Genomic DNA, 27,606 nt, shown 5'->3' with positions numbered 1-27,606 from the left:
GCACAATCACTTTGAAGACAAGATAGTGAATGTACCTAACAGAACACTAAATAAAAGTTTTTTGACAACATATATTTTGAGATTTCTAATATCATAAGTTTATTATATGAATACATTATTCATCTAATGTTATAAGCAGGTGTTCTTTACAGCCTTATAAACCATCACAAGACTGCCATTGAGTGCAGGAGTGGGAACAGAATTTCAAGATAAGAGGGGAATTTTGTGGGTTGTAGCTATGAACATTTGACCAAAAAGTTGAAGTGCATATGAGATTACTCTATAGGACATATATGATTCTATCACTTAAATCAGAAGCTTTTTTGGAGGGGAGGGGGTTAAAAGTGAAAGGGACTGGTGTTTTACAATTTAAATGTCTTCCCTAGAAAAAAAAAAAAAGGCCAACATCAACCAATATTGATAGTGTTTGCAATGTATTTGATAGATGGAGCATATGTATACATGGCTGAGTGTAGGAAAGATAACTCTCATTTGAGAGCATCACTGAACATTCTATTTGAGATCTGAATCTAGGATCAGGAAGAGTGTACAGTTACAATTAAATCTGTGATTTGTAAAATGAGAGAGAGAGAAAGGTACGTGTTTGCAAAATTTATTTCTGAACATCCTGGACGGCCACAAGTATACACTGAACAATTGATTTCCTTATTACTAAAATAATTTTTTTTTTTTAAATTTTGTTACAGATTTTATCAAAGAACCCCCCCCCCCAAAAAAAAAGCTTTTTGGATCTTTGGTCCTTGATTATCATGGAAACGTACCTCTGAATGATTTAAATTGGGGGGGAGGAGTGATCAAAATACTTTATGTCCCTTCAAATATACCTCTTCCTCTATAGGTATTGTTTGTTTGTTTTGAACATATTTCAATGACAATAAATCAATAGGATTGGACACATAATTCAATAACTTACTCTTTAGATATACACAAAATCAGCCCATGCTGGGGATACAGCTATAATTGTAGTTTCTATGAATAATAAATAAATCTGAATTATTTCACAGATGGACACCTGTACCCTTAATCTGTAAGTTTTAGCATTGTTCAAGTTAAATATTGCATGGAATGATTGTTTCCTAGAAGACTGGCTCTGCTTGCCTCTATCATGAGAAAAACTTGCAACAAATGTCAAATAGGCAAGTCTTACTTTATTTCCAATCCCCCCCCCCCCCATCATCTTCCCATCTTCAAAATAGGGAGTTAGGAGAAAACAGAACTTCCACCTCCTACCCCATCCCCTTCTCCTTATTGTGTCCTTCAAATCAAATGGTGATATTCTCACTAAATCAGTGTTAAAAGAGAAACCATTTCTATTTGAGAAGTAATATTTATTTCATAACCATATCATAAACAAGCATAAAACATCCCATCCTCACAAGTCTAGATTAATTGCCCTCTAATAAACATTTTGGCAGAACCAGCTTTTTTCTAGGAAAAAAATAGATAAGAGAACAAATGAAACAGCTTCAGAGGTTTTGATTCACTGTTATCCTTAGGTTCATAAGCAAATTAAATTGATTGGATTAACCGCTTATGAGATATATGCCATCTGTAAAATATCAGTCTGCAGTGAAACACTTTTGTCTGAGGCAGTGCCTGGGATGGACCGCCATAAGACTTGCTGACTCAAGTCTGTATATGACAGATTCTGGCTTCCTTGCTTCAGAATAACAGGAAAATGATTGACATTACTGTTATACCAAGTGTGTATTGATTTACATAGTGAATTTTGTGGAGGAAAAACATTTGGACAATACCACGAAGCCCTGGTGAGTATAATTTTGTTCTGATATTCTTTGAGATGATAGTTTATCATATTGTTGTTACTTTGTCACAATTAAATATTTCTTTATTTAAGGATCTTTTTTTTAAAAAAAAAAGAAACAAATTTGATCTATTTTTTTTTATTTGTGGAAAGGAAGGTTTGTAATCAATATACAAGTATATGTTATAAATGTGTGTGAATATACATATCAACAAAAATACCAGTTATACAAATATTAATTATTGTCATTTTTTTAACTCATATTTGTACAAAAGTACTTGAATTAAGCTAATTAAGTTTGAAGATGCCTTTTTATAAAAAAAAAATTACCAATTTTTCCCAATAAGTTGAAGCATTTAAATTTCAGACATATGAATTATTGATCCTCTATACAGTATAATGAACCCTCATATACTAAGTGTATACCATTGCCACTTCTGATCAGCTGAGAGAGAGAGAGAGAGAGAGGAGAGAGAGAGAGCACTACACTAGGACTTTAGGAACTGTACATGATAGCTTGTAGTATTGACCCTTTTTTGGACCCACTTTGTATGTAAATAGAATTGCTATTTGTAATTCCACATTGAGAGTTTCCCAATCACACCTAGTTAGGCTAGTTGCCAGAGAAATATTAGATTGCATTAGATTTGTATACATTAACTAAAGCTCACTTAAGATCTTTGCTGCTAAAATGTTTATATGGCAATGAAGAAATTTGAAGAAGTCATATGATGCACTGTAATAGTAAGTCTTGCATAATGTAAGGAATGTACCTATATTTCATTATGCAATGTACATAACAGTGCTTTATAACATTGTCTGGAGCTACTTGTTATTAATGCATAATTATCAAAATTTCTAAAAAGAAAGGGGAGAGGGTCTCAGAGTATCAGAAAGCCAACTGTCGTCTAAGGAGAGGAATGACAAGGGGGAGGGGAGGGGGTACTACTATATATGATCCCCCTTCATAATTTATCATCACAGTTTAGGATATGCAATCATAAACCAGTACTGAAAATATACGAATACAATACTGTATGCAACTTCTATAAACTGATATTGTCAATTTCTATAAGATCACTGCTTGGAGTCAGCTTCCTTAAGCATGGGTACAAGACGACATACAATTACATGATAGACATATTTAAGATTTAAGATGAAGATAAATTATGAGAGTATAATGGCCAGGCTAGCATAAAATTACATCATTGTGAGATGTATTTTTTCAAATTAAAAATTAAAGATTGACAGAAACAAATAATATGACACTGATCAGAAATAAATAGGAGACTCAGGTGACCTTTAAGGCCCATTGGTCCTTAAGTTCAATTAACTCTTATACAGTTGTTATTTCAAAATTGATACCAAGAGCTCAGTAAAATTTCTAAATAATTGTATAAAATTTCGTCAGTCTGACTTAAGAAAGATTGCCATTCAGTAAGACGGTAGTGATAAAGTATAAATATGCATCCTTTTGATACCGATAATACTGGAGTAGAAGATATGCATCATTTCAGTTTATCCCCACATTGATTTTGTGCTCTGTAGAAATAAGTGGTCAATACCTTAGTGGTCTGTTTATTTATCTTCTGGTTGACTTGACTGAGTGTATATATAACATTAATGTGTGCATCTAGCTTCAAGATCCTTTCAAGATAAGTGTGCCAATCTCTCATTATCAGATTTTAAAGCTTTCTTTCTAAATTCCATAAAGGAAAGATGTATACTTTGAGGGGGGGAGGGAGGTACCATGCATGTTGGAAAAGGTTGACAAGGAAATTATTTGGGGGATGGGGGTGTATATAAATATGCTACCTTGGTGATGCTATTGATGCTATCGCTACTGAAATATTTAAAGGAGTAGTGTAAATGATAACTATATATATATCCATGAAATAAAGGAATTCAACTATTCCAAAGCACTCAAGACATCATTCAATCTTTAAAAAGGATTGCTTAGCTAGGATGAGAGTTCAATTTTTCATGAAATTCTTATTATGAAATGCAAAGAGGTGGAATTGATTAGTTTCAAAGATTGCATGTGCACTTATGTAATCTTTTTTTTTAAAGATAAAATTGTTACAAAACATTATAGTAAACAAAAGATAATGGCATACTATAAAACTGAATGACATTTCCTAGCATTTTTTTGCCCAGATTGTAAGCTTCTGTTGTAAAATATTTATACTAGAAATGAAACAAAGGGAATCCTTTTGGGATTTGGAGGTTTTAATACAGATGCACCACCACTGAGCTCATAAATTCTGCATTAAGTCCTGATTCATTGCCATTGGTTTTTTTTAATGTACATTAAAGTCTGGCAAGTATAATACAAGCTTCCGGATTTGTTTTGATTATTACAGTACAATCTCTAATAACTATCATTTACTGATCTGTACCTGCCGGAATGATGAAATAGATTGTCATTCAATAAAACACAACACCACATCAATTACAGTCAGTATGTGATGGAAACTGATACCTGTAGCAGGAAGCCATGGTGGCTAATACGTAATTATGGAACTATTATCATCACTTTGTTGTAGGTGAGTTGTCTGAGAATAGTACTGGCTGATATGTGAGGATTTTTTCTTCTAATTTTTGTACTTGTTTCTACAGTAACCTAGTCTGCACTACTCTGAATTATTAATGCACAACTCTTTTTGTAAATGAAGGGGAAAGAAGCTTGCAGCATCTGGAGCATGGCTGAAATTGTACATTCTATATGAAGCACTTAATTAGGAAGGGCTGGCTTCAGAATTGCAAATGCACTGCATGTCTATGCAAGAATGTCATTGATGAATGACATATAATATTTCAGGAATTATCCTGCTCTAATGGTGTGCCATATATCCAATACATGGTAATGCATCTTAATGATATTATTATCCATTTAAGTCTAATCATTGCAAAGCTTATAGTATTTCCATTTGGAAATTATCATATTGGCTCCAGCTGAAGTATTTCATCTAAAACTCATCCCCCCTCTGAGGTGTATCTTTTTCTGTATTTAGTTGAGAAATACAAGTATCTATTTAGATTAATATTTACATGTACATTGTATATGTACATGTGATTTTCTAATGTTAGATGCAGCGGCACTAGCTTATATTCAGATTGAAAATGAAAGGTGGGCGCTTTTATGGGCATTTCCTCTGAATGAGATGAATATGGTTAATCATTTTAACCTGGCCATTATACTACTATACATTGTCATTTTGCAGCATCAGAAGCATTACTGGTAGATTACATTCCCAGATGCAACATTTAAACAAATGTACAGAGTTATTACATTCCTGGGAATGAATCTGCTTCGACAACTTTAGTCTAGCCGTTTGATCATCCAGAAAATAGCAATTACATGCAATTTTCTGAAGTATAACTATTAGTAAAAAGTGTATCTCAATTTGATTCATGGTCAGGTTTCTGAAATCAAGATAATTTTGAAATGAATATGGAATGTGAATTTGGTGAAGCACAATTTTTTTTCTAAAAAATACATCTAGATAAGGCCTGTTTATATGTACTCAAATTAACTAACTTGATGCTTAGATTCATTGTACACCTATAAGAAGACTAGGAACCATGATTAGGTCATCATTATTAATCTTCGAGTCTATACAACATTGTTTTTGCAAAATTAAGAAATTGAGCATAAAATTTCAATGAATGTAGAAAAATAATCAAATGAATTAACAGGAGAAAGAAAAAGGCTCATACTTAAAATATTTTGTGAAGCTGACACTTGATACAGAGCTTGTTTATTAATTAACAGAGGTACTCGATCATAGAGTTCACATTGTATATGACCCTGGAATTGCAAGCTGTTTCTTGATACTTACATATTGATAGAAGAAATGGTAATTCAATGCAGATAAACATAGAATTCTTGGGAAATGGCAATAAAAGTGCAGATAATCACTAATCATGTCTGTTGGAAAAACAAACTTCACTCTAGGAGTTATAATCCTATACATTTAACCATAAACAATAGGCTTAATATGTATGAGCTTTATACCTTCTCCAAAAGCACACATTTTGTAGTCAAATTCAAATAAATCATTTGGGGGGGGGGGGGGGGGGGGGGGTGTAAAATTAGCAAATATTCAACCAGAAGATAACTTAGAATTTTGAATGAATAATATAACATTGTATTTCTTTTTTGTATCAAATTTTCTGTTGAAGAATTCATCAACTGGCAATTTGTATGTACAACACTGTGTACTTAGTAATACCCAGTATAATTTTATGTAATTTGTCAATTTTTTATACATAAAGGAAAGTAAATTAGATAAATGTATAGGGACCATCTGGAGAGATCAAGCTATAATAATGTCTAAATTTTTATCATAAGTTACTGCCAGTGCATATAAAAAGAAAGGTGTGTACGAGCAGAAATTCCAACAAATTACATAAACAATGGAGTCATCAAGGAGTAGATCAAAGAGTAGATTACTCCACAGAATATAAACTGATCAAAATTTATTGTTTACAAGGCATTAGTTAGGTTTTATTTCCAACCAAAGGGTTTTGAATTGTTTATTTTCATGCAAGAAATAGAGTTTTTCTATCCCTTGAATATTGATCATATATCCATCTTAAACGATGCCTGTAAATTAAAGTAATTTTCCAACTGATACACTGTATATGTTAAATTCCTCTGCTTAACAATAAGTACATCATGAACTCAGTATGTCCATATATATGTATGTTTGGCTGATAAACATTTATTAAGAAGCACTAAAATTTTTAGAGATTGAAATTCAAAAGGAGTTCATTAAATGTTTTTTTTTTTTTTTTCGAAAAGGGGTAGAACTTAAATGCATGCAAATATTTGTTTAAATTTTCTCTGCAGTTTGAGCTTTGTAATGCATTAAAAACTTTTCAACTTTTAAACTGTTAGAATTAAGTACTAGTACCGTAATTAGCAACAATTTACTAGGTGAAAGTGTCAAAACAGTTTGTTTCCAGAATCTGCATGTGCATTGAATGCTTTCCAAGGTAAATGTTCAAACTTATAAGCCGGTCAGCATGCACACTTAATGGTTCACCCTGAATAACTATTTCATTTAGGTTAATTAGCAAGGAGTTATCCACAGTGGCATTTTGTGTATTTCCTACTAGTTAAAACAATTCTGTTAGGGCAAGAATTCCTTGCAAGAATTTTTCACTCACATGAGACAATCATCATATACTGGTGAAGGCCTTCAAATTTAGACCTATATACTCAGCACTCATGGCCATTGAGCAGTGAGGGTTCTTTTTCATGCCTGAATGCCTCCTATGACACGGGACCTGCATTTTTAAGGTCATATACAAAAGACCTGAGACTTTCACTTCTAATGCCATGGGGGGGGGGGGGGGGGGGGGGAGGTGCAAAGGAACATTCACTACCTATGTTATATATATATAGGTTTTATGTGGTGGTGGGAAAGTGAATTGAACCTGGACCTTTCAATCACTAAGCGAGTGCATTACCAGTAGGCTATCGCAACCGGCAAATACTAGGAGAAAATGTGTTAGTTTTTTTGCGCTCTCAATAATGTCACAGATTCAAGAAATAGTGAATAGTTTATATGTGAAAAGATTATTTACAATTACATATTAAAGGTATGATTATTCAAAAACTTGCAAGTTTGCATGTTTTACAATAGATTCTTTACAAAATATTATAATTATGACCTAGTTTGCATTTGTGTCCTTGAGGTTTTAATTTTTGAAAAGAGTATTTTGCAGTATAATATCTGACTTGTGAAAGACAGGATGTGATAATTAAAATTATATTTTGAAAGCAAATTTTAAAAAATACAAAGGCTCCAAGTTGTTTTCATCCTTTTTTAACATAAAAGTTACATTCATGATGAAATCATATATGCTTATTTTTTTTGGTGACAGCTCTTTAGTTGTATATGTTTCATTTTGTCCTAAACTGCTTTTGCAGATGGCACAGTTTCCAGTAATTCCTTTAAACAAAATCTGGATATTGTATAGTACAGTGTCACATGCAATAAACCACTTAGTTTGGCACTTAATCGTGTTCCCACAGTGGCTGTGACTTTTTCAGAACACACCAATTTTAGAGTGGCCATCATGTCTGATATATGCATGATTATTGGTGAGATGAAATTGACTTATAGCATTGCTGGTACAGCACTCTGAAATAGGCAGCAAGGATTTCAGACCAATTAAGAGAGCTTACTGGAGTTTGATCCAAGGTAGAAAGATAAAGGCTTTCCCATACCACAGAGTCATAGGTTTCTGATTTAATTATGTAAACTCTCTGGGGAGTAAACTCCCATATGGGAGTTAATTAGGCAATTTACTTTTAAATAATTTACTTTATTGAAATGGCTACATGTTGTTTATTGTGAGGCCACCCTGTTTCTAGCTCTATATGGTTTATTAACCCAGCAGCTCAGTTGGTTAAGTTGTACTAGTCTAATTGACTTTTAACCTGATGGTTATAGGTTCAATTCACATTGTAGACACCCGCTACTTAATCAGTCACAGACTGGAGTTTCACAGATGCTCCTGAATTAAATGGTTAACAGAGCTATGTACAGTGAAACTCAAACACAGCAAAGTTCTGGGGACTTGCAGATTTACTTAGCTAATTATAAAACCAATTTGTTATATCAGTAAAACGAATTTGTAATGTTTTTATATAGTGAATTTGCAATTTTCATGTTTTCCTTCTTGTGACTATCAAATTTGCTCACTAAATGAAATGTGAAGATAACAAACAGTGTTCATGCTCAAAAGTCCAATCAAACAATATAAACTGTGAGCAGAGCAAACATGAACCCCTGAAAACTGAGGTGGGATCGGGTGCCATGGAGGAGTGAGCATCTGCTTTTGACCAATCACACCCACATTGTGCTCCTGTAAACTGAAAAATCCATAGACAATTCAGTGTGAAAATAATGGCCTAACAATTTGTATGAAAGATGTCAGTGAAACATTTGATTTAACGATAGATTGTATATGCAAACAAAGTCATCAACAATAGAATTGGTGGAATGATGACTTGTTGATATCCTTGTATCTTCAACTTCTTTGTCAGAAGCCTGCCTCATTTTAGAAATTGTTCATATATAGGACATGCTTTTGAGTATCGAGTCAAATGGGAGACATAAACCCCATTTGCAGATGATTATGGTATGTTGCTAAATAAATAAGGGAAATTGATGATAGAAAAGTTGAAGTCATCACTTTATCATATAAAAACTTTGTTGTTAGTTTGCCTTAAAGTAAAACATCCAGATTTGAAACAAGTGTGTCACACTCTGTAGTTCTTTTATTTCAAGTTCAATGGGATATATCCAATCAGCATTAGGAATGAAAATAAATATTGTTAATTGATAAAATATCATTGAATCATATTACCGGTATGTATATTCAAATGTCAAAATGAAGGCAACAACAAAAGACTTCTGTCTTTTCACATAGATGTTTGTGAATAAATTCTGCTTCATAAGAATACAAAAACAAGTCTGACTTTAACTTTCAATTCCCCATATGGAAGCAACAGTATTTACAAACACATCTTGTTGTACCAGGTAACTGCATAAGCTAACTGGCCACTGGTGATCGAACCTGCCTGACCACCACATTTAAATAGAAATACCTATATATATATATATATATATATATATATATATATATATATATATATATATATATATATATATATATATATATATATATATATATATATATATATATATATATATAATCTGAATTGCACAGTTTGAAACAGCTTAAAACTGTATACTTCATTTGTCAATTGGATACACCTGCTTTTAACTCTTTACAAAGAAACAAATTCTGTGGGCGATGTTTGTTTAAGCTGTGTAGAACACCAATGTGCCGTATGCATGTTTATTTTTTATCCATTAAATATATCTCCTGATATTCAGCTTTCTATTTTGATGTTACTGGAATGGACCATCTGTTATAGAAATAGCTCTCAGCTTTCTCAAAGACTCGTTTTTTGACACTGTATTTATACATGATACAAAAAGATATCTGGTGTCTTTCTTGTAAACAGTTTTAATATTGATAATCTTGTACTAATCTCATGTTCCATAACAAAGTGGGGAGATTGGGGAGTTGTGTTTCTCTTGGCTTTGAGTTTGATTGTTTTACCATCTGTGCAGTGCAGAGAAAAACATCTATATAAAGAACAAACTGTCAATTTCTAGACCTCACAGATGTGACAATATATTGATGTCTGCTCTAGCTTAATAAACTCAGAAGTTCTTTATGCGTGCTATTTAAGGGAATTATCGGTACATTTTTGTGTGCAAAAAATCAGGGGATAATTTTTTTAAAGTTAGTGACTGCATGTACTGATATTGCCTAAGTACCTCAAATTGTTAACAAAATGGAAATTGTTGCAATGAATAATAGCGTTATAAAGACTGACTGCAAGGGGAATTGTTGAATGCATTTATAACATATGGCATGGAGATAATTTCTTCTAAATTTTACTTAAACATCATAATAGATTATAGCTTATTTGTATGCATTTTCAGTCTTTTTTTAACTATGTATCTATCAATGATATTTGCTTGAAATTGATTCAGCTTTGTCTAGACCTTTACCTTGATATATAATCAGATTAAAAATTTGAATGGATCAATTAATAAATAAAAAAAGTTTACTAGTTCATATATATAATCTAAGCTGTTCAGCCCAATGAGCATACAGGAAGTTTAAAAAATTAAAACAGAGAGGGGTTATTATAGAATTATAATGTCTTTTAATCATTTATTTAATGAGGTGTCTTAAAGGATTGATCTCTTAAAAAAAACAGTTAGGACTGAAGGGCAGGTTGGGTTTAATATTTTCAAGCCATAAGTTAATTTACAATCTATTTTCAGCAAATTTAATCCAGTGCTGCACAGGGGCAGAAGTGGTATACATGTATATTCATTACTCAGTGTTCAAGCCATTGTCCCCTCAGCCAGGATAGTGTTAGGTTTTTATAGACTTCTTTAAAAAGAGAAGACTAATTACTTTGTCAAAATAATATACATGTATGTACGTATCAGTACAATTTCTTCATAGATTAAAATTACTTAAACCATTATTACTTTTTGCCAACTGACTTCATTTGCAAATTCTTTTTTCATTAATCTGAAGTGGTGGCTCAGTGGTTCATTATCCTCATTTACGGAGGTTGCGAGTTTAGACTCCCAGGTAGGTCTGTCCTAGAAATTTGAAATTAGAAAGAACTGACAGTTCCATTGCCAGCTGCTTAGCAGTAGATTGCAGGGCATGGGTCTTTCAGACCTTAAAAACTAAGTCCCTTTTTGTAATGAGCTCTTGCATGATAAAGAACCCTTGATCCATTGTTGTAGGTCGAAGCTGACATTGTCTGTGCATGTTGAGTTGAATGGGAATGGCCTCAGGCTAGCTTTTTATTGATAAGTACAGTTCCAAAATTTAGGTGTAGCAGCACGTATGAAATACTGGTCAAGTTTTTTTTTCATCTTTATAAACCTTCTCCTTACAAAGATTCTCTAATGTCAAGGCTTATGTGAGCAAACATTGATTTTCTGTGACCTGTCATAACCAAAAATGAGTAGAATATCATCTCATTGGGAATTCAAAGGTTTCTCTGCCCAGTCTACTTATCAAGTGCACACAATATAGATATCTATCTAAATCTTTAGGCGACCTTTTGATAGAAGTGAACAAATTCTCACAGGGATGACAAACTCCAAATATCAATCTAAAAGTTAAAGCAATGTGATTAAGGCATGACATCTTTTGTTTTATCATTGCTTTTTATGCCACTGAGATTCTTTTTTATTAACTAAATGTCCTCTTTGCATTTTCCTATGTGGTAAATTGCATAATTTCAAAGAAATATATACCCTGCAACTATAATAATGTCCCCTTTAAGTATAAATTCAAGAAGCTAAAATGCATTCAAAATATTACAACCATGCAAGCTAGGTAAAATAGAAATAAAATTCCACTGAAATAACAATCTGAATGAAATTTTTACACAATTATACACTCAAATATGATGATATTGCTCTCAGTCGGAGATATAATTTCACAAAATTAGCGGGTTTAAGGAAATGTATCACATTTGTTATCAATCTTCTGTATTGATTTTTTTTTTACAGCCATCATACCCAATAGCCATAATTGCACCAGTCCCAAAACTTACATTAAATTTTGCATGTCTTTCTGCTGTCTTTATTTGGAAAATGGATACGGAAGAGACGGAGTCATCAATTATTTATCTCCGTTATCTGTATGTGTTGTAAAATGAAAGGAACCTCACACAATCAGCAATATCGACTACAAAAAGATTCTCCAATAGTGTAACCGATGCTTGCAAGATTCACAAAAGCAATTTCACATGTAATAAAATATTTAATAAGTACACAGACTTCTCTGTTATACAGCTCGGTAAATTGGTTGTCAAGGAGATGAGAAACCTGCATGACAAAAACATATACATATATTGGTTATTTTCCACCTGTACTGATATTTTCATTGATCTACCTAGGAAAGTGGTACTAAACTCTTTCTGCAGTTATAAGAATAGTTAACATGAATATTTTATATTCTTAGCCAGTCAGTACTCTTCATTTTCATTTCAGAGTCAGTCGACTTCACCATTTGGTATATATATTATATTGTCAACATAGGACTAAGGCTGCTCTTCTAGTGCAATTTTCCAGTTGAGGCTGCTGACATTTATCACCAAACTTTGGTAAGTTTTTATTTCATCCAAGAATCATCTCAATAGATCTATGGTCAATTGGTCACATAGTTTAACTGTGATATTTTCTAAAAAGAAATTATAAAAATACTTGTCATTTAAACATATCTGGTATATTCTGAAATGCAATGCAATTTATGTTATTTGACCAGAGAAGCTTCTACATGTATTGTGTCTATATCTTTGTGGATAATTTTTCAAAATGCAATTCCTCCAACAGCTTTTATATGATGTCTCATTGTCCATCATGCATCTGTCTCAATGTCCATCATTCATTTGTCTCATTGTCTTATCTATCTGTTTCATTATCCATCAACCATCCATCTGTCTCAATGTCCATCATCCATTTGTCTTGTCACTGTCTGTTATCCATCCATCTGTCTCATTGTTCATCATCCATTTGTCTTGTCACTGTCTGTTATCCATCCATCTGCCTCATTGTCCATCATCCATTTGTCTCGTCACTGTCTGTTATCCATCCATCTGTCTCATTGTTCATCATCCATTTGTCTTGTCATTGTCTGTTATCCATCCATCTGCCTCATTGTCCATCATCCATTTGTCCCGTCACTGTCTGTTATCCATCCATCTGTCTCATTGTCCATCATCCATTTGTCTTGTCATTGTCTGTTATCCATCCATCTGCCTCATTGTCCATCATCCATTTGTCTTGTCATTGTCTGTTATCCATCCATCTGTCTCATTGTCCATCATCCATTTGTCCCGTCACTGTCTGTTATCCATCCATCTGTCTCATTGTCCATCATCCATTTGTCCCGTCACTGTCTGTTATCCATCCATCTGTCTCATTGTCCATCATCCATTTGTCTTGTCATTGTCTGTTATCCATCCATCTGCCTCATTGTCCATTATCCATTTGTCTTGTCATTGTCTGTTATCCATCCATCTGTTTCAATGTCCATCATCCATTTGTCTCGTCACTGTCTGTTATCCACCCATCTGTCTCATTGTCCATCATCCATTTGTCTTGTCATTGTCTGTTATCCATCCATCTGTCTCATTGTCCATCATCCATTTGTCCCGTCACTGTCTGTTATCCATCCATCTGTCTCATTGTCCATCATCCATTTGTCTTGTCATTGTCTGTTATCCATCCATCTGCCTCATTGTCCATTATCCATTTGTCTTGTCATTGTCTGTTATCCATCCATCTGTTTCAATGTCCATCATCCATTTGTCTCGTCACTGTCTGTTATCCACCCATCTGTCTCATTGTCCATCATCCATTTGTCTTGTCATTGTCTGTTATCCATCCATCTGTCTCATTGTCCATCATCCATTTGTCCCGTCACTGTCTGTTATCCATCCATCTGTCTCATTGTCCATCATCCATTTGTCTCGTCATTGTCTGTTATCCATCTATCTTTCTCATTGTCCATCATCCATTTGTCTTGTCATTGTCTGTTATCCATCCATCTGTCTCATTATTGATCATTCATCCATCTCACTTCAAACATTTATCCATCTATCTCATTGTCTGTCATTCTGTAAACAACTTTTCGGACTACAGTTGACAAAAATTTATACATTGATATATTTTCATGCCATTCCAGTTGAAATGCGTGTTCTCTGGTCCATAATATGGATACTACTGATAAACATCATTGAGATCACCTCAGTTTCATCAGCACAGACTAATTCTTGTGGCACCATACTACCACCACTCCCAACAGATACTGACCACAAACACAAAGACAGTGTCCGTGTGTCTGCCAGTCTTCAGAGTAACTGTCAAATTTACAACAGGCTGGAGCTCATCCTAAAGGAATTGGGAATTTTTTCTGCTGAATCAGATTTTTGCATTACTTTAGAGACTCTTACTCGGATTGTATTCCCAAGTGATAATTCCAGTTCACAGCGGAGGATCTCTGTATCCTTAGATTTAATTGTAAGTTCACAACCATCTGGCAAGGATCAAAACACAACAGTTTCTAACAATTGTCACAATATGGGAACTTATTCAAGAAGAGTGGAGGCCATGGAACAACTTCAGTCTCAGAATAATCAGTCAGAGGCCCACAATGTTAGTACAGCAGTGGATCCACCCAGTAAACATGCCCAGGGGGAGGATTCTGGAGGTAACAGGGCTACAGTTACTTACATGATATGAAAGCCCCCTAATGTAATCTAAATTTCTTCAAATCATGGCTTCCAAATTTTGGATGAGACCATGGCAAGGAGTCAAAAATTTTCATTAGATATTTCCCTTAAATCTTTTAAGAATCATAGTCTATGGAGATCTATTCACAAAATATAAGTTACGATTCCGTAAATTTTTTTTATGATTCTGCAAAAAATATTGTATTATGATTCTTCAAATATTTTACTTGGATCACTGGAACACAGGTAAAAATTCATATAAATTAAATTGTATTTATTAATAAAATCACAAAGTATAACATGTATGATAAAATATCACATATTAATAAAATAGAACTATAAAATATCACAGTGATAAAATTAAAAGCTGTAGCACTGCATAAAAATGTGCCATAGACCTAAAGCTTTAGGACTATGAATGTACTGGTACATATGAAAGTTAATTAATAATTGAAAGTGCATTAAATATGGACTCTTTATACTTTTGAATAGGTACCAAATGACACTGTAGCTTTAGCACTAGCACGACATGATATTTTCTTTGTATGAAAGTTACCATTACAGCCACCTTCACATTTAAAAATTTGGTTCCAAAACATCTAACATCTGTTCAGGCACTATATTTGTATCTCAGACTTCTTTAAAAATTCAGTCCTGGCAACTTTGTGTTTCACATATTTTGCATATTCTTTACGCAGAATGTCAAGTTTGTGTTGTCACTCTAGATCTCAGGTAAATTGCAGAAACGTTGTGCTTAGGTTCAATGATAGCTATATACATATATGATTTTTGCGGAAACATAAGAAAATTAACTTTTTGTGGAAATCTAAAAATGAAAATTTTAAAAATTTGCGGAAATGTAATATGCCTGGTTTTTGATGATTTCAGGGTTGAGTTATACTCAGATGGTAGTCATAGCAACCTGTGCCTCTATCATTGGAACATTTTTCCTAATAGCAGGGATTATAAGGGCAAGGTAAGAAGAAGAAAAATAGTTCCTGATTAAGTCTGTGTTTATAATCTCAGAATTGTTGGTTTTAAATTCAACCTTTCAATAATTGCAATTATATTTTGTCCAGACATATTCATTGTATGTTTTAATGTTTATATAACAATCTGTTTTCTCAAACCATATATCATGATAATTGCTTTCCTTGACACTTCAAATTGCAAATTGTTTACAAGGAATTTGAAAGAAAAACAATGAGAAAAAGTTATCTTAACTTAGATTATTAAGTTATGAAATATATCCTGAAAAATATTATGATCAAATATTTCAGTTGAAACTTCTTAGGACTAAAAGGTTACTTTCAATCATTATGCAATACTTTTGCCAGCCAGAGCTTTGGTCTTTGTGAATCTGCAGTACCACAATTCATCTGATGCTCTAATTCTACTTAATTATCCTCTTAGCGATATGCATGCATTAAATATGACTAAATTGGTTACCATAGAAATTAGGATATTCAATGTTACTTAGCAAAATGATCAAGTATTTCATATCGGCTAGAATTTAGGTTTATGGTACTATTTTTATGAGAATTCTATTATAAGATACAATTTGCAAAAAATTAAAATAAATAAATTTAAAAAAAATAGATTGAAAATCTAGATCTAGTATATCTATGTGATATAGATCAGCTGTAAATGAGTATTTTATGAAAAACAAACATTTTTAACATTCATATGTATCAATTAGCAAAAGATGATCATGAGGTTTAATTACATAAAATACAGTTCAATGACATTCAATAAAATTGAAAATAGGTTTCATTTAACAAAGAACAATGTTTATCAGCAAGGTTTCACCTTTTTTTTGGAACTGTGTCACATTTGGTCTTTCAAGATCTTTCAGGCACAAGGGGGGGGGGGTTAATTTTAGTTTGGGAGGAACATAAATACTGAACAGAAATTCCTTGACAAACAAAAAAAGGTCACAATACTTTATTGCTAAGGGAACATAACCATTAATTAGCATTTTAATTCCATTCTATAGTATATAGTAATAAATTAAATGAGGGGCATATTAAAGCCCCTCCCTCTCCTCCTCCATTGGTCCTAAAGGCCTATTAATAGTCTAACATTATTATATAAAACATTATTTTGTACATGAATCTTTGTTTACAACTTGCATAATGTCAGAATGTACATGCTGATTAGTGGGAAATTTCTTGACAAATAAGCTTTATATTGAAATTGTATCAGATTGTCAAAAATTACCAGCCATATCAGTTTAAAGTTTCCTAGGAACTTATACAGTACATACTGGATTCATCTGTTTTCTATAACAGAAACTACTGGAAGAGGTGGCAGGAAGAGCAAGCAGCATCTCGCCGACTGGCCACCACAAACTACCGCCTCCCTCTACACTCATCCAATCAGGAGGTCCACGGATCTCCAAAAGACAGCCGAGCTGGCTCCTCTGGTAGTGGCCATAGTCAGGTAATTATCAAAATGACAAAAAAAACCTAAGCTTTGAAACAGTAGGACTGATGGGGGCCTGTTTACTTACTTATTCCCTATAAATACATATTAAATATATATATATATATATATATATATATATATATATATATATATATATATATATATATATATATATATATATATATATATATATATATATTAGGGATGTCAAATCGGTCAATTTTTGATAATCGGTTACTCGGACGTTTTTCCGATCGAGTACCCGGGTACTCGGTAAAAATGAAAATACAAGACAGTGTGTTAATTTTCTTGGGCCCGGTTAAGCTCTGTTAAATCCCAAAGCTGTTTTATCACGTTTATAAATGTATATAAACAACTGAGTCAAAGGGAAATGATTTTTTGGTACCAAATTTATTTATCAAATAAACTCAAAAGACACAATTAATACATAAAAAAATTAAAATGGTTTACAGTTCTTGTTTAGGACCTATTTCATCAACGCAAAAGGACAATCTGTTACGCAGTTTTGTGATGTTAGACAAATGAAAGGGAAGGAAAAGACGTTGTTGGGATCGCTAATCTAATATTATTTCATAATTTGGTTGTTTCCCACTAAACCTACTATGCAAACTAACTTTCAAATTTTTTTTAAATCTTCAGTTATTTCTAAATATTTCTTCACTATTGAAGTGGGAAGCGGTATTTCTATGCCTGTCCGATTTCGCTACCGTATATTAATTAAATAATTTAAAAACGATTTGAATACAATAGACAATACTTAAATGATGTTTACTGAAAACAATCATTGAAGCCTCCGAAAATTAAGGACCACAATAGATGAGAAAAGCTGTGTACCAGATGATTGGTCATTAATTACTGTATATACACAGCCACAGGCGATAATGGGTGTTTTACAGGTGTAGATGACGACACGCTAATTACCGTATGAATATTTAATAATTTTTTGATAAGTTTTTGATAAAAATATGTACTTTGAAATAAGAAAAAAATATACTTCCGAGTAACCGAGTACCATTTTTAGTATTCGATACTCGGATGTTTGATCGAGTACCCGGTTAACCGGGTACTCGTTGACATCCCTAATATATATATATATATATATATATATATATATATATATATATATATATATATATATATATATATATATATATATAGAGAGAGAGAGAGAGAGAGAGAGAGAGAGAGAGAGAGAGAGAGAGAATGAAAGCCTAAAGCTTTACTGAAGTTTTTTTGTTTTTCTTCTCTATTTTAGGTATTTAATTCTGACTACTGAGACTTATTAGACATTCTCTCTCTCTCTCTCTAATGGAAACATTTTGGTGAAGAAAAACCTTTAATAAAAGCAATATTTTATATATCATGCAGAGTAAAAATATCTTCAAAATTCTTATCTTTTTTTTTTCTTCATTGTTTTGCTACTATCCGGACTCCTCTTGTTCTGCAGAAATTGGCCAGATTAGACAACATTCCGGAGTAGACAACATTTTAAACAATTCAATTTACTTAAAGGGCTTAAAGTCTACATTGCAATAGGCAAGATTTCAGAATACACAATATCCAGATTAGACTAGTTTTACTGTATCCAACTTCTTGTGCCACTTATTCCACTCTGACTTAGGTACGTGACTATTCCACTTAAAATTTTGATAGTTGTAACAAACCATGCAGAAAAGAATTGTTCAAAATTTCAACTTAAAGTAAAACAGATATTATGGAAATTACAGACCAGTTGTGCTCACCTCTGCCTAAACTTAGCAGTCCACAACACCCAAAAACAGATCAGATGTGCTCTGAGTGACTACGGTGATATAAAGATCATTCCCAATTATGAACTCAAAAGATGTTTCTATTTTCAGACACCATTTGTAGCATTTTGTCTTTCTACATTTAATCTTTTCAAAATTAAAAAGAATTCTTAAGACAAGGAATTAAATTTCCAGCTAGCTGCTAAAGGAAAAATACAAGTACGTAGCATTCCAAGGTTGTTTTATAATCTAACTTCCCAACTTTCAATGCTTTTTTTCCATCTGTAAGAATTACCGTAATGCTAAACTACAGTCATTTTACTCAATGTTACATGTCACAATGATGAACTCTTCATTTTCACAAAGATTCATGCCTTTGGTATAAATTTGGTCCTCCATTTTGTTTTCTTTGGTTGTTCATTTAAATGGTACTTTGGCATTTTAACAAATTAAAGATTACTGTAAACAAACTTTTATTCGTGTGCAAGAAGTATTCGCGAGTTTCGCGACCTTCATTAACTCGCGAATATTTATAGCCGCGAACCATTTATTTTGCTTTGCATTTGTAGAGAATGTTTCTTCAGTCACGAAAATTAATCGCAGCGGATTGATTTCAAACTGACGAATTGCGAATTAAAGATGATGCGAATAATAGTTGGTTTACAGTATCTGTCAAGAATTCAATTCCAACATTATAATTCAACAAACATTGAATTAGATATTGTTTTCATTTGAATTCTTGTGAAACAGCAGACAATAGGAAGATTACTCATTGCGCCTATGGTAATAAAGTTGCAAAACATATAATCATACAAATATAGTGAAATTGACAGACCTGACAAAAACATGGAATCAAGACATGACAAAATGTCAGATGCAGTTGAACATATGTATATTGACAATGAACTGATGACAATCTAAGATTTTGTGTGTGTTTGAGACATGTAAGATTTGTCTCCGAATTTTACGGTTTAAATTTGTAAAATATCATTGTGAGCTGGTAACATTTGTGCAGTTACCTCAACATAAATCCCATTATGAAGACAGACTGATCAATTTCTCTTAACAGGGAGTAATCCTTTCTTTTTTCTTCATCTGATTACTAATTTTAATCCTATTATGTGCCCTAGCTGCCCAGACCTAATCCTTTTACATCTTTATAGATCTGAAATGGTACATATATCACAGCATTAATTCAGCTTCCTTCAGAGGTCAACAGATTGACATGTAACATGTATGATACGTACATCACAGAATAAGTATGAGCTCATCTATTTATTTTTGTTTTCCTTAGTGGGTGCATTTGTCATGATTTGTCCATCATGATAACCTTACCAACAAATGGCTGTTTTCCAAAAAATATTTTCAATTGGAATTTAAGAATGAAGATATACAAATCTTTTCTCTGATAGGAAATAAATTGACATGAACATTCTTGTATGTGTGCTAAATTATGATTTGCTGTATTTAAGCTTATCTCAATGACATTTAGAGAGAGAGAGAGGGGGAGAGAGAGAGAGAGCTTAGGCTACCTTAAAAAGTCAATGGTACTGGATCCTATGACAACATTTTTTTGGCACATACAACTTAAAGAGTTTCCTGAGTAACTGTAAAGCCCTCTAACTAGAGGCTAACATTAAACAAACTTAAAGATGGGATTATTCATATCCTTAATCTAGTGATTTATAGTGATTTCAGGGCCTCAGGGTGGGCAATGTTGAATATACATGTATATTGAAAAAAGAGCATTATATACCATAAATTAAAGTGGAATTTTTAGGGGGATGCAAATTTAGTGATTTATCCTTTAGTGCAAAGCAATTTTAGCAAAATACTGTGGAGATAGATACATATTACCATCAGTATGGAATGAATTGTTAGCAATATTGAATTTTAGTGATCTCAAACCCTTGCTAATAATGCCAAAATTGAATCCTCACTAAAATTCTGCTTATACGATATTTGAAATCATCTGTACTGCTGGAATCTAGCAGTTGAACTGCATTACAGGCTTATTGCATGTATAATAAGTGCTGAGCCTTTTGCTCAATGTAATTTTTATGTCCCTTCGGTCATGAGATCAAGCCAAAGGGTGGGGTTAGTTGATCACATAATGAAATATATAGTATCATGTGACTTTGAATAGAATTTTCTTTCCTTCTGGAGTTAAGGACACAAAATGTTTGCATGATTATGATAAACAATGCCCCTGTACAAAAATGTCTTTCATGTCCCCTGGACCAGAGACAAGGTTCAAGGATCTGGTAAAGTTGATTATAAATCAAAAATGCATTTTCTTCTTTTTAAATTTTCTTCAATTCTGGACATCTAACAGAAAAACTGTTTGATTGTTTGTTATGATCATGCATGGCCACTCTTCCAACTTGTTAAACTCATGTCCCAAGATGTGGGTTTCATGTCCCAGAGCATCTTTACCACTGGTGATTTAGAAGTCAAATCTCATGCATAATATTGTACTGAGCACTCAGCTCTCTTCTAAAATTGCAAAATTAAGAATCTCTGGGTCTAAGTTTCATTATGCTTGTATGGCCTAGTTTGGAAATGCATTGCATCTTTGAAAAGAGTTCCTTAATACTGCTGAACATAAAGCTGAGAAACATGATTGTGAAGATATACTGATCGAGCAATAAACCTTGTGATTTTAATGTCAGCTGGCTATACGGTGAAGCAAAGTAATAACATAATGCATTTAATGTTAAGAATTCTTGGACTTCTTGCAGACAAAATGTTTGCATAAAAATATGGAGCAATGTACATTTTTCTATCATTGCAACTGGAGAGGCTTACATGTCACAATTGTCATTTTTATGTCACATGAGTCATGTGACATAAAGATGGCATTTTGTAGAGAGTATGTCAAAAAAACCAGAATTAGTGTAACCATCAAGACCTATGGGCCATTTGTATTGAATGTTAAAATTATTATTAATAATGTATCCTTTCAGAACAGTCCAATGTTAAAACACAATGATCTCTACAACCAAGTGGGCAATGGTAAATCAGTGGCTTCTCCCAATAAGTACCTGGACACCATGCCATTGTTAGTTGTGACTGCCCCCTCCACAGGACCCAACACACCCTTGGGATCTGTGTCCTCAATTCAATATATTGATGAGGAGCCAGACACTAAAGTAAGACTAGTATATGATTTGCAATTACTGGGTATTGAAAGATCACCTTGTAATCTTTTAATGTTTAGATATTTGGAGAAAACATATAAATAATGCATATTCTTGTGAATTAAATATTGTTATAACATATTTTGATATATTTCTTAATATATTGTATAGGGAGAACATGGGCTTTTACAGAGCCATATCAGCATGCACTGTAAATGCCAGGGGACTTTGTTTTTCTGATACCTAGGTTTTTGTAACATCACCTTCATCAAATATAGCCATGCATCTGCAGTACAGGCAGTTACTTATGCTTGTAGAGATGTTTATGATGTAACCATATTCAGAAAAAAATTTGTTTATATAAATTAAAAAAAAAGAGCTTTAAAACATGTGACAAAGAGGTTATTGACCAAGTATCAGGAATAATATACTTGCCCTCAATCTTTGCACAGATGCAGACCTTGCAAGCTTGGTTTGCAAAGACCCTGGGCATGGATATTTCCCAATATTCAGTCAATAACCTAGAACTCAAGATCTACAATGTAATATTTATTTGTCATTTTTTTACCCTCAAAGGAAGAAGATTTATCCAATAATGAGAAAAATTCAGAAGATGGAGAATGTGCAGAGAAAAGTGATTCCTATACAACAAGTGGAACAAATCAAAGAGCACCCAATCAAAACATGGCACAGGTGGATCAACCAATCAGATGTATTGTCTCAGAGCAGAACAAATCAAACAGTCTAATCACTGATAACTGTGAAATTCAAGGACATGCTGACTCCCATTTTTGTCCAGATGGTGGCACTACCAAAACAGATATAAATCCTACTCAAAACCACCTAGAAGAGACCCCAAATAATTCATTGATCAATTGTGGAATCTCACAGTCAGATGAAAGCCTAGGTACTACTGCAAATCATGCATATTGCTATGGCAACCAGTCTGAATATTTAAGCAGTTCTGGATATGGTAATTTTGCTTACTATTGCAATGAATTGGAAGATAACATATCAGAAAACACAAACAATGAAAATCAAGAAAATGAATCTGAAGACATTGAAATTGAAGAACCATCACCAAACATCAGCTCCCTTAAAGATGTTGGTTCTGAAAAATTTACATCTTTATTTAATGACTGCAATGATGAAACAGAAACAGGTTTTCAATTTAGTCAAGCAGCAGACATTCCAGAGGAAACAGTAAAGGCTCACTCTTGTGTTTCTAATGAAAATTTACCAGTAGTTTCCTGAAAGGACCAATAAGCAGTGTTTGTTTGAATTTGTGTGAGATGACTTGAATCAGGACGACTTAAAGAACAGAATGCATGAGCATATACATATGTACCACAGTGTGCACATCTGCTATTTTTGGGCTGGATTGCAAAGTTTACCAAAATTTTTGGATTTAATCTTTATGTCCATGCATTTGTCTGTGTCAGCATTTTGCACCTGCTTTTGCACTTTATTTACTGTGGAGATAAAGAAATCTTTAGTATAAACTTAAATTTAATGCATATTAAGCAGGATAGAATATTTGAAATACAGACCAGATTTGATGATGACCTTGACCTTCGACCTTCACATTACAAAATGAAATAATCCCTGTTGTGGATGACCCATTCTGATCCTCATGTAACTTTATACTTACTTGTAAGTAAGTCAAAGTGTTTCAAATTCTGCCAATGGAATTGTCACTGCCCTTGACCTTTGACCTTGAAATATGCAAATGAAACAAGGTCTTCTCTTTTAGAGGATGAAGTTATTCTGATCATTATCTTCTAATATAATCTCAACAGTTAAACTTCGTTATCTTGAACATCAATATTTCCAACACTATGGATATGTCTAAATGAATTGGTATCTCGAAATCTTATCTTAGTGCCATCTAATTTGAGATGATGACTATTCTATACAGTACTTACATGTATACATGAACATGTACCACCACTGGCGTTGACTTACAAACATGACCTGAAACATGTAACTTATAAATATGTTATCTATTAGATTTATACAATGTCATCATTAGAAATGAACATAAGGGTCAGGAGGTCAAACTGTGGTGACTTGTACTTTGCACTCCAGTCATATTTTGCTGTAATATGGTACTATCAACAGTGTGTATTGAGAACTTTTAAATATGGCTTAATGGACATTTGAGATGGATTGTATTTCAGTAACCACTATTCCAACTAAGCATACTTTTTGAATTTTTAAAACGGAAGATTTGTGTAGTCTCAAATATACAGAATAACTCAATTCTGTAGTCTCAAGATCTCGTTAGCTTAAAAATGCATAATTCTGCATTTCCAATTGAAGAATTAGATAAAATATTTGTAAATCTCATGAGGAATGGTAAGATACCAGCTTGATTGAACTATGCATGATGAAGTTTTCATTGTAACCTGGATTATCTAAATTGTTGCTGTTGTTAAGCAAGTTTATTTCACCACCAAAAACTGATAATAGCATAATGGTTATAGATAAGAGACATAATGGGCAGTTTTTTTTTTCAATGTTGTTAAGAAAACAATGTATGTTTTGTGATTTCTAATTCTTTTTGAATTTCTTTGTAATGTCTATGATCACAATGTGCAATATAAGCCAGTAAATGGGGCTGTGAGCTGCATTCACCTTAAACTTCAGTACTTATTGCACTTGCCAACTTTATTGACAATTATGCAAAAATAAAGATGCTAAGTACTTTGTGCAGTGTGTAATTTATGGAGTGAGAGGAATTTGACATCAAATCTAATGCTTGCTTTTTCCATGTTGATCATACGCCATTATCCACATCATCAGAAATCTGTGAAGAGGACCCTGGACCACAATGCTCACCTGAGTCACATTGGCGCTTTCCTCAGAAGAATATTTTTAAAAGAATTTTTTAATCTTTCTTCCCACTAAAACTTTGGAGCCCATATTCTGACCCCACATTAGCTCCATAGGCTCATGAATTAATTGATCTTGAATCCAACAACATGAAATGCTTCAATATCAGTATGACTAGGTAAACATGACTTTGCTGTTCCAGAGAAAGACTTTAAAAAGATTTTTTAGGTCATCTCATTAGATTATTGCTACCCCATTTTAGTCTGTCATCATCTGTCTTGCATCGGTCATACTCTTTTAAACATTTCTGGCTTCTCCTCTTGAACAGCTTAACCAATTTCAATCAATTTTGCTATAAAGCATCTATGGGCAGAGAGAAACAAAAATTGTGAATTTCATGGCCTGTGCTCCCCTAGGGCCTGAAGGGTGGAGCCAAAACCATAAAAAATTCACACAATCTTCAAAAATCTTTTTTTTACTTCTGGATATCAGGTAGTCAAACTGTTGTCATTATAATAAGTATGAAGCCCTTACCAAAATTGTGAAACTTATGGCCCCAGGGTTAGGGGTACTGGTGTTAGGATGGGTTTATTGAACATCTAGTGAAAATGCATAAATTCTTTAAAAATTTTCTCTCTCACTGTATATTTAGCAGACTAACTACATGTACAACATTGTGCGAGTGAAATTCGTGTCCCCTTGCTCATGGGTTCTGGTGTTAGGGTGGGGCTCTATTGATCAGAGAGTGAAAATGTATTAATTCTGTGAAAATCTTCTCTGCTCCTGGAAATTAAGCAGATAAACTAAGTGCATTATGTTGAGCAAGGGTGCATTTTCCAAAAGTGCATGATTATAATGACCAAGGGTGCCTTTTCCAAAATTGTGAAATTCATGGCCCCTGGGACAGGGATTCTTATGTTAGGGCTAGGCTCTTTAAAGTTTATTAGTGAAAATGAATTGATTCATTTGAAATTTTCATTCTCTGCACTTAGGCATCTAGGAGGCAAACAAAGTAAAAAAAATTGTACACTGTAATGAGCAATGGTGTTTTTATCAGATTTGTGAAATTCTTGACCACTGGGTCAAGGGATATGGTGCTGGGCAGGGCTCTGTAGGGAAAATTGTATGCTATTTTGAGAGAAGTAATCACCTTTTGTTATTCACCTATGAAAATTTAATTAAAGGTCAATTGAATAAAAGAAGTATACAATTTAATGTATAATTTTGCATTTTTTGATATCCGCTATTATGCTTGTTTTTGATATTCACTATTTTGCTTTTTTTTCATTTTCATTATTTTGCTTTTGTTGATTTTCACTATAATTTTACTTTATTGGATATTCACCATTTTGCTTTTGTGGGCTTTACTACAGTAATATACAAATAATATATGTGATAATAAATTTGTCATGTTTGTTCAGTTATCTACAGTAATTTGCTTCTATAGATATTTAGATAGTGGTCCTCAGAAAGCAAGACAGAAAATTAATTGCCAATTATTGGTGTTAACAACAACTACTAATTTCAAATTTTCATCTTGCTAAAAAAGGAAACAAAATTATCAGATAGTTGATAATTGAATCTACATTTGTAAGGTTTGCTGTTCCTCTGTTTACTTACACAATATTTTGCTAAGATAATGAGTTTCAAAAAAAAAAAAGTAATTAAATTTACAATTACAATCTCAGCATACCTTGAGAAGTAAAATTTAACAGAATATGTCTTTTTTTCTTTTTTAATGACAATTTAGTAAAGGAATAATAGTCATTTATCCAAGTGAGAGTTATCTTTCCCATCAGAGGGCCAATGGACCTTAAGAAAACAATAAAAAGTTTTCGCAAAAAAGGGGTCAAAATTCAAAATTATATTCCATTGATACTTCAAAAGATGTTGGAAATTGAAGTGTGTATGTAAAAGGACCATTCTCTATAAGACCGCTTTGCAGCCTGCAATGACTTCAAATTTTCAAGTAATTTTTTTTCCCGTAAAAACTGCATGAATCAGTAGGCTAATGATCCAATTTAATGATAAATGTTGATTGGTTAATGATGCTATTGTATTTGTTATGATATAAGGTCACAAAGTAATGTACTATTGGTCTGTACATTGTATTAGCAGTAGGGTAATGGGGAAACTCAAGAGGGTGGGTGTGTTAGGCAACTGCTACACAAGTCATACCATCTTTGCCAAAAAATACCAAAATATGCATGTAAACTTCTTATAAACATAAAAAAGGACTACCAGATTATGAGCTTGGTTAAAGGTGGTTATGACATCTAAATAAATATTTTTCGCTCCATTTTTATGATAATTGCAGGAAAAGCGAATTAAAAATCTAAAAAAACAATCTAAAATCAAAGGACTGGAAAGACTGGATGGTATGAGATTACATATGAAGACAAGTCTCATTGAACTGTCTGCTAGAAATAAAGAAAATATACTATTTTATATACTATAAGGTGCACATAAGTTATTTATTTATTTTTTTATTATTTATAACTATAGTTCATCTATTTTTGTATTTATTCCTTAGGAGTACCTTATACATGTATCTGTCAGTAATTGAAATGATAAAAGCTGTCCATGTTGTAGTGGAAAGTTACATTTGTTATTTGTGTTATTATCTTATTTTCTATAGGTAAACAAGTAACTTTCATAAACATATAAAAGTTTTATAGATAGGGAATTACTGATTTTTAAGGGATAGTCCATAATGGGACTTCTCACCTCAACCTTTCAGAAGGACCCTCAGATTTCCTCTCAGAAGGACCCTCAGATGAG

The 27,606-nt window shown here is 32.9% G+C and overlaps 1 protein-coding gene across 1 annotated transcript; it reads left to right on the top strand.

Annotated features, from left to right (window-relative positions):
- The first annotated feature begins 1,679 nt into the window (after positions 1-1,679).
- LOC133205916 (uncharacterized) lies at positions 1,680-24,701 on the top strand. Its single transcript, XM_061341810.1, has 8 exons — positions 1,680-1,790; positions 4,245-4,332; positions 12,412-12,524; positions 14,108-14,632; positions 15,543-15,630; positions 16,946-17,096; positions 21,817-22,002; positions 22,567-24,701. Exons 4-8 carry the CDS (start codon positions 14,113-14,115, stop codon positions 23,242-23,244), a joined length of 1,623 nt encoding a protein of 540 aa, XP_061197794.1. The 5' UTR covers positions 1,680-1,790; positions 4,245-4,332; positions 12,412-12,524; positions 14,108-14,112; the 3' UTR covers positions 23,245-24,701.
- The last annotated feature ends 2,905 nt before the right edge of the window (positions 24,702-27,606 follow it).

This window comes from Saccostrea echinata, unplaced genomic scaffold (genome assembly GCF_033153115.1).
Source record: "Saccostrea echinata isolate AGI-Se365-2 ecotype Australia unplaced genomic scaffold, CSIRO_AGI_Sech_v1 ptg000054l, whole genome shotgun sequence".
Classification (NCBI taxonomy): Eukaryota; Metazoa; Mollusca; class Bivalvia; order Ostreida; family Ostreidae; genus Saccostrea; species Saccostrea echinata.
Note: the sequence above shows the minus strand (reverse complement) of the source record. Positions and strands in the feature narration are given on the sequence as shown.

What these genes read in the sequence shown, in the direction of transcription:
- LOC133205916 (XM_061341810.1), top strand. Translation starts at nt 14,113, where the DNA reads ATGCGTGTTCTCTGGTCCATAATATGGATACTACTGATAAACATCATT. An exon ending in CCAGGGGGAGGATTCTGGAG is followed by an intron (nt 14,633 to 15,542) that starts GTAACAGGGCTA and finishes TGATGATTTCAG; the next exon opens with GGTTGAGTTATACTCAGATG. An exon ending in GCAGGGATTATAAGGGCAAG is followed by an intron (nt 15,631 to 16,945) that starts GTAAGAAGAAGA and finishes TTTCTATAACAG; the next exon opens with AAACTACTGGAAGAGGTGGC.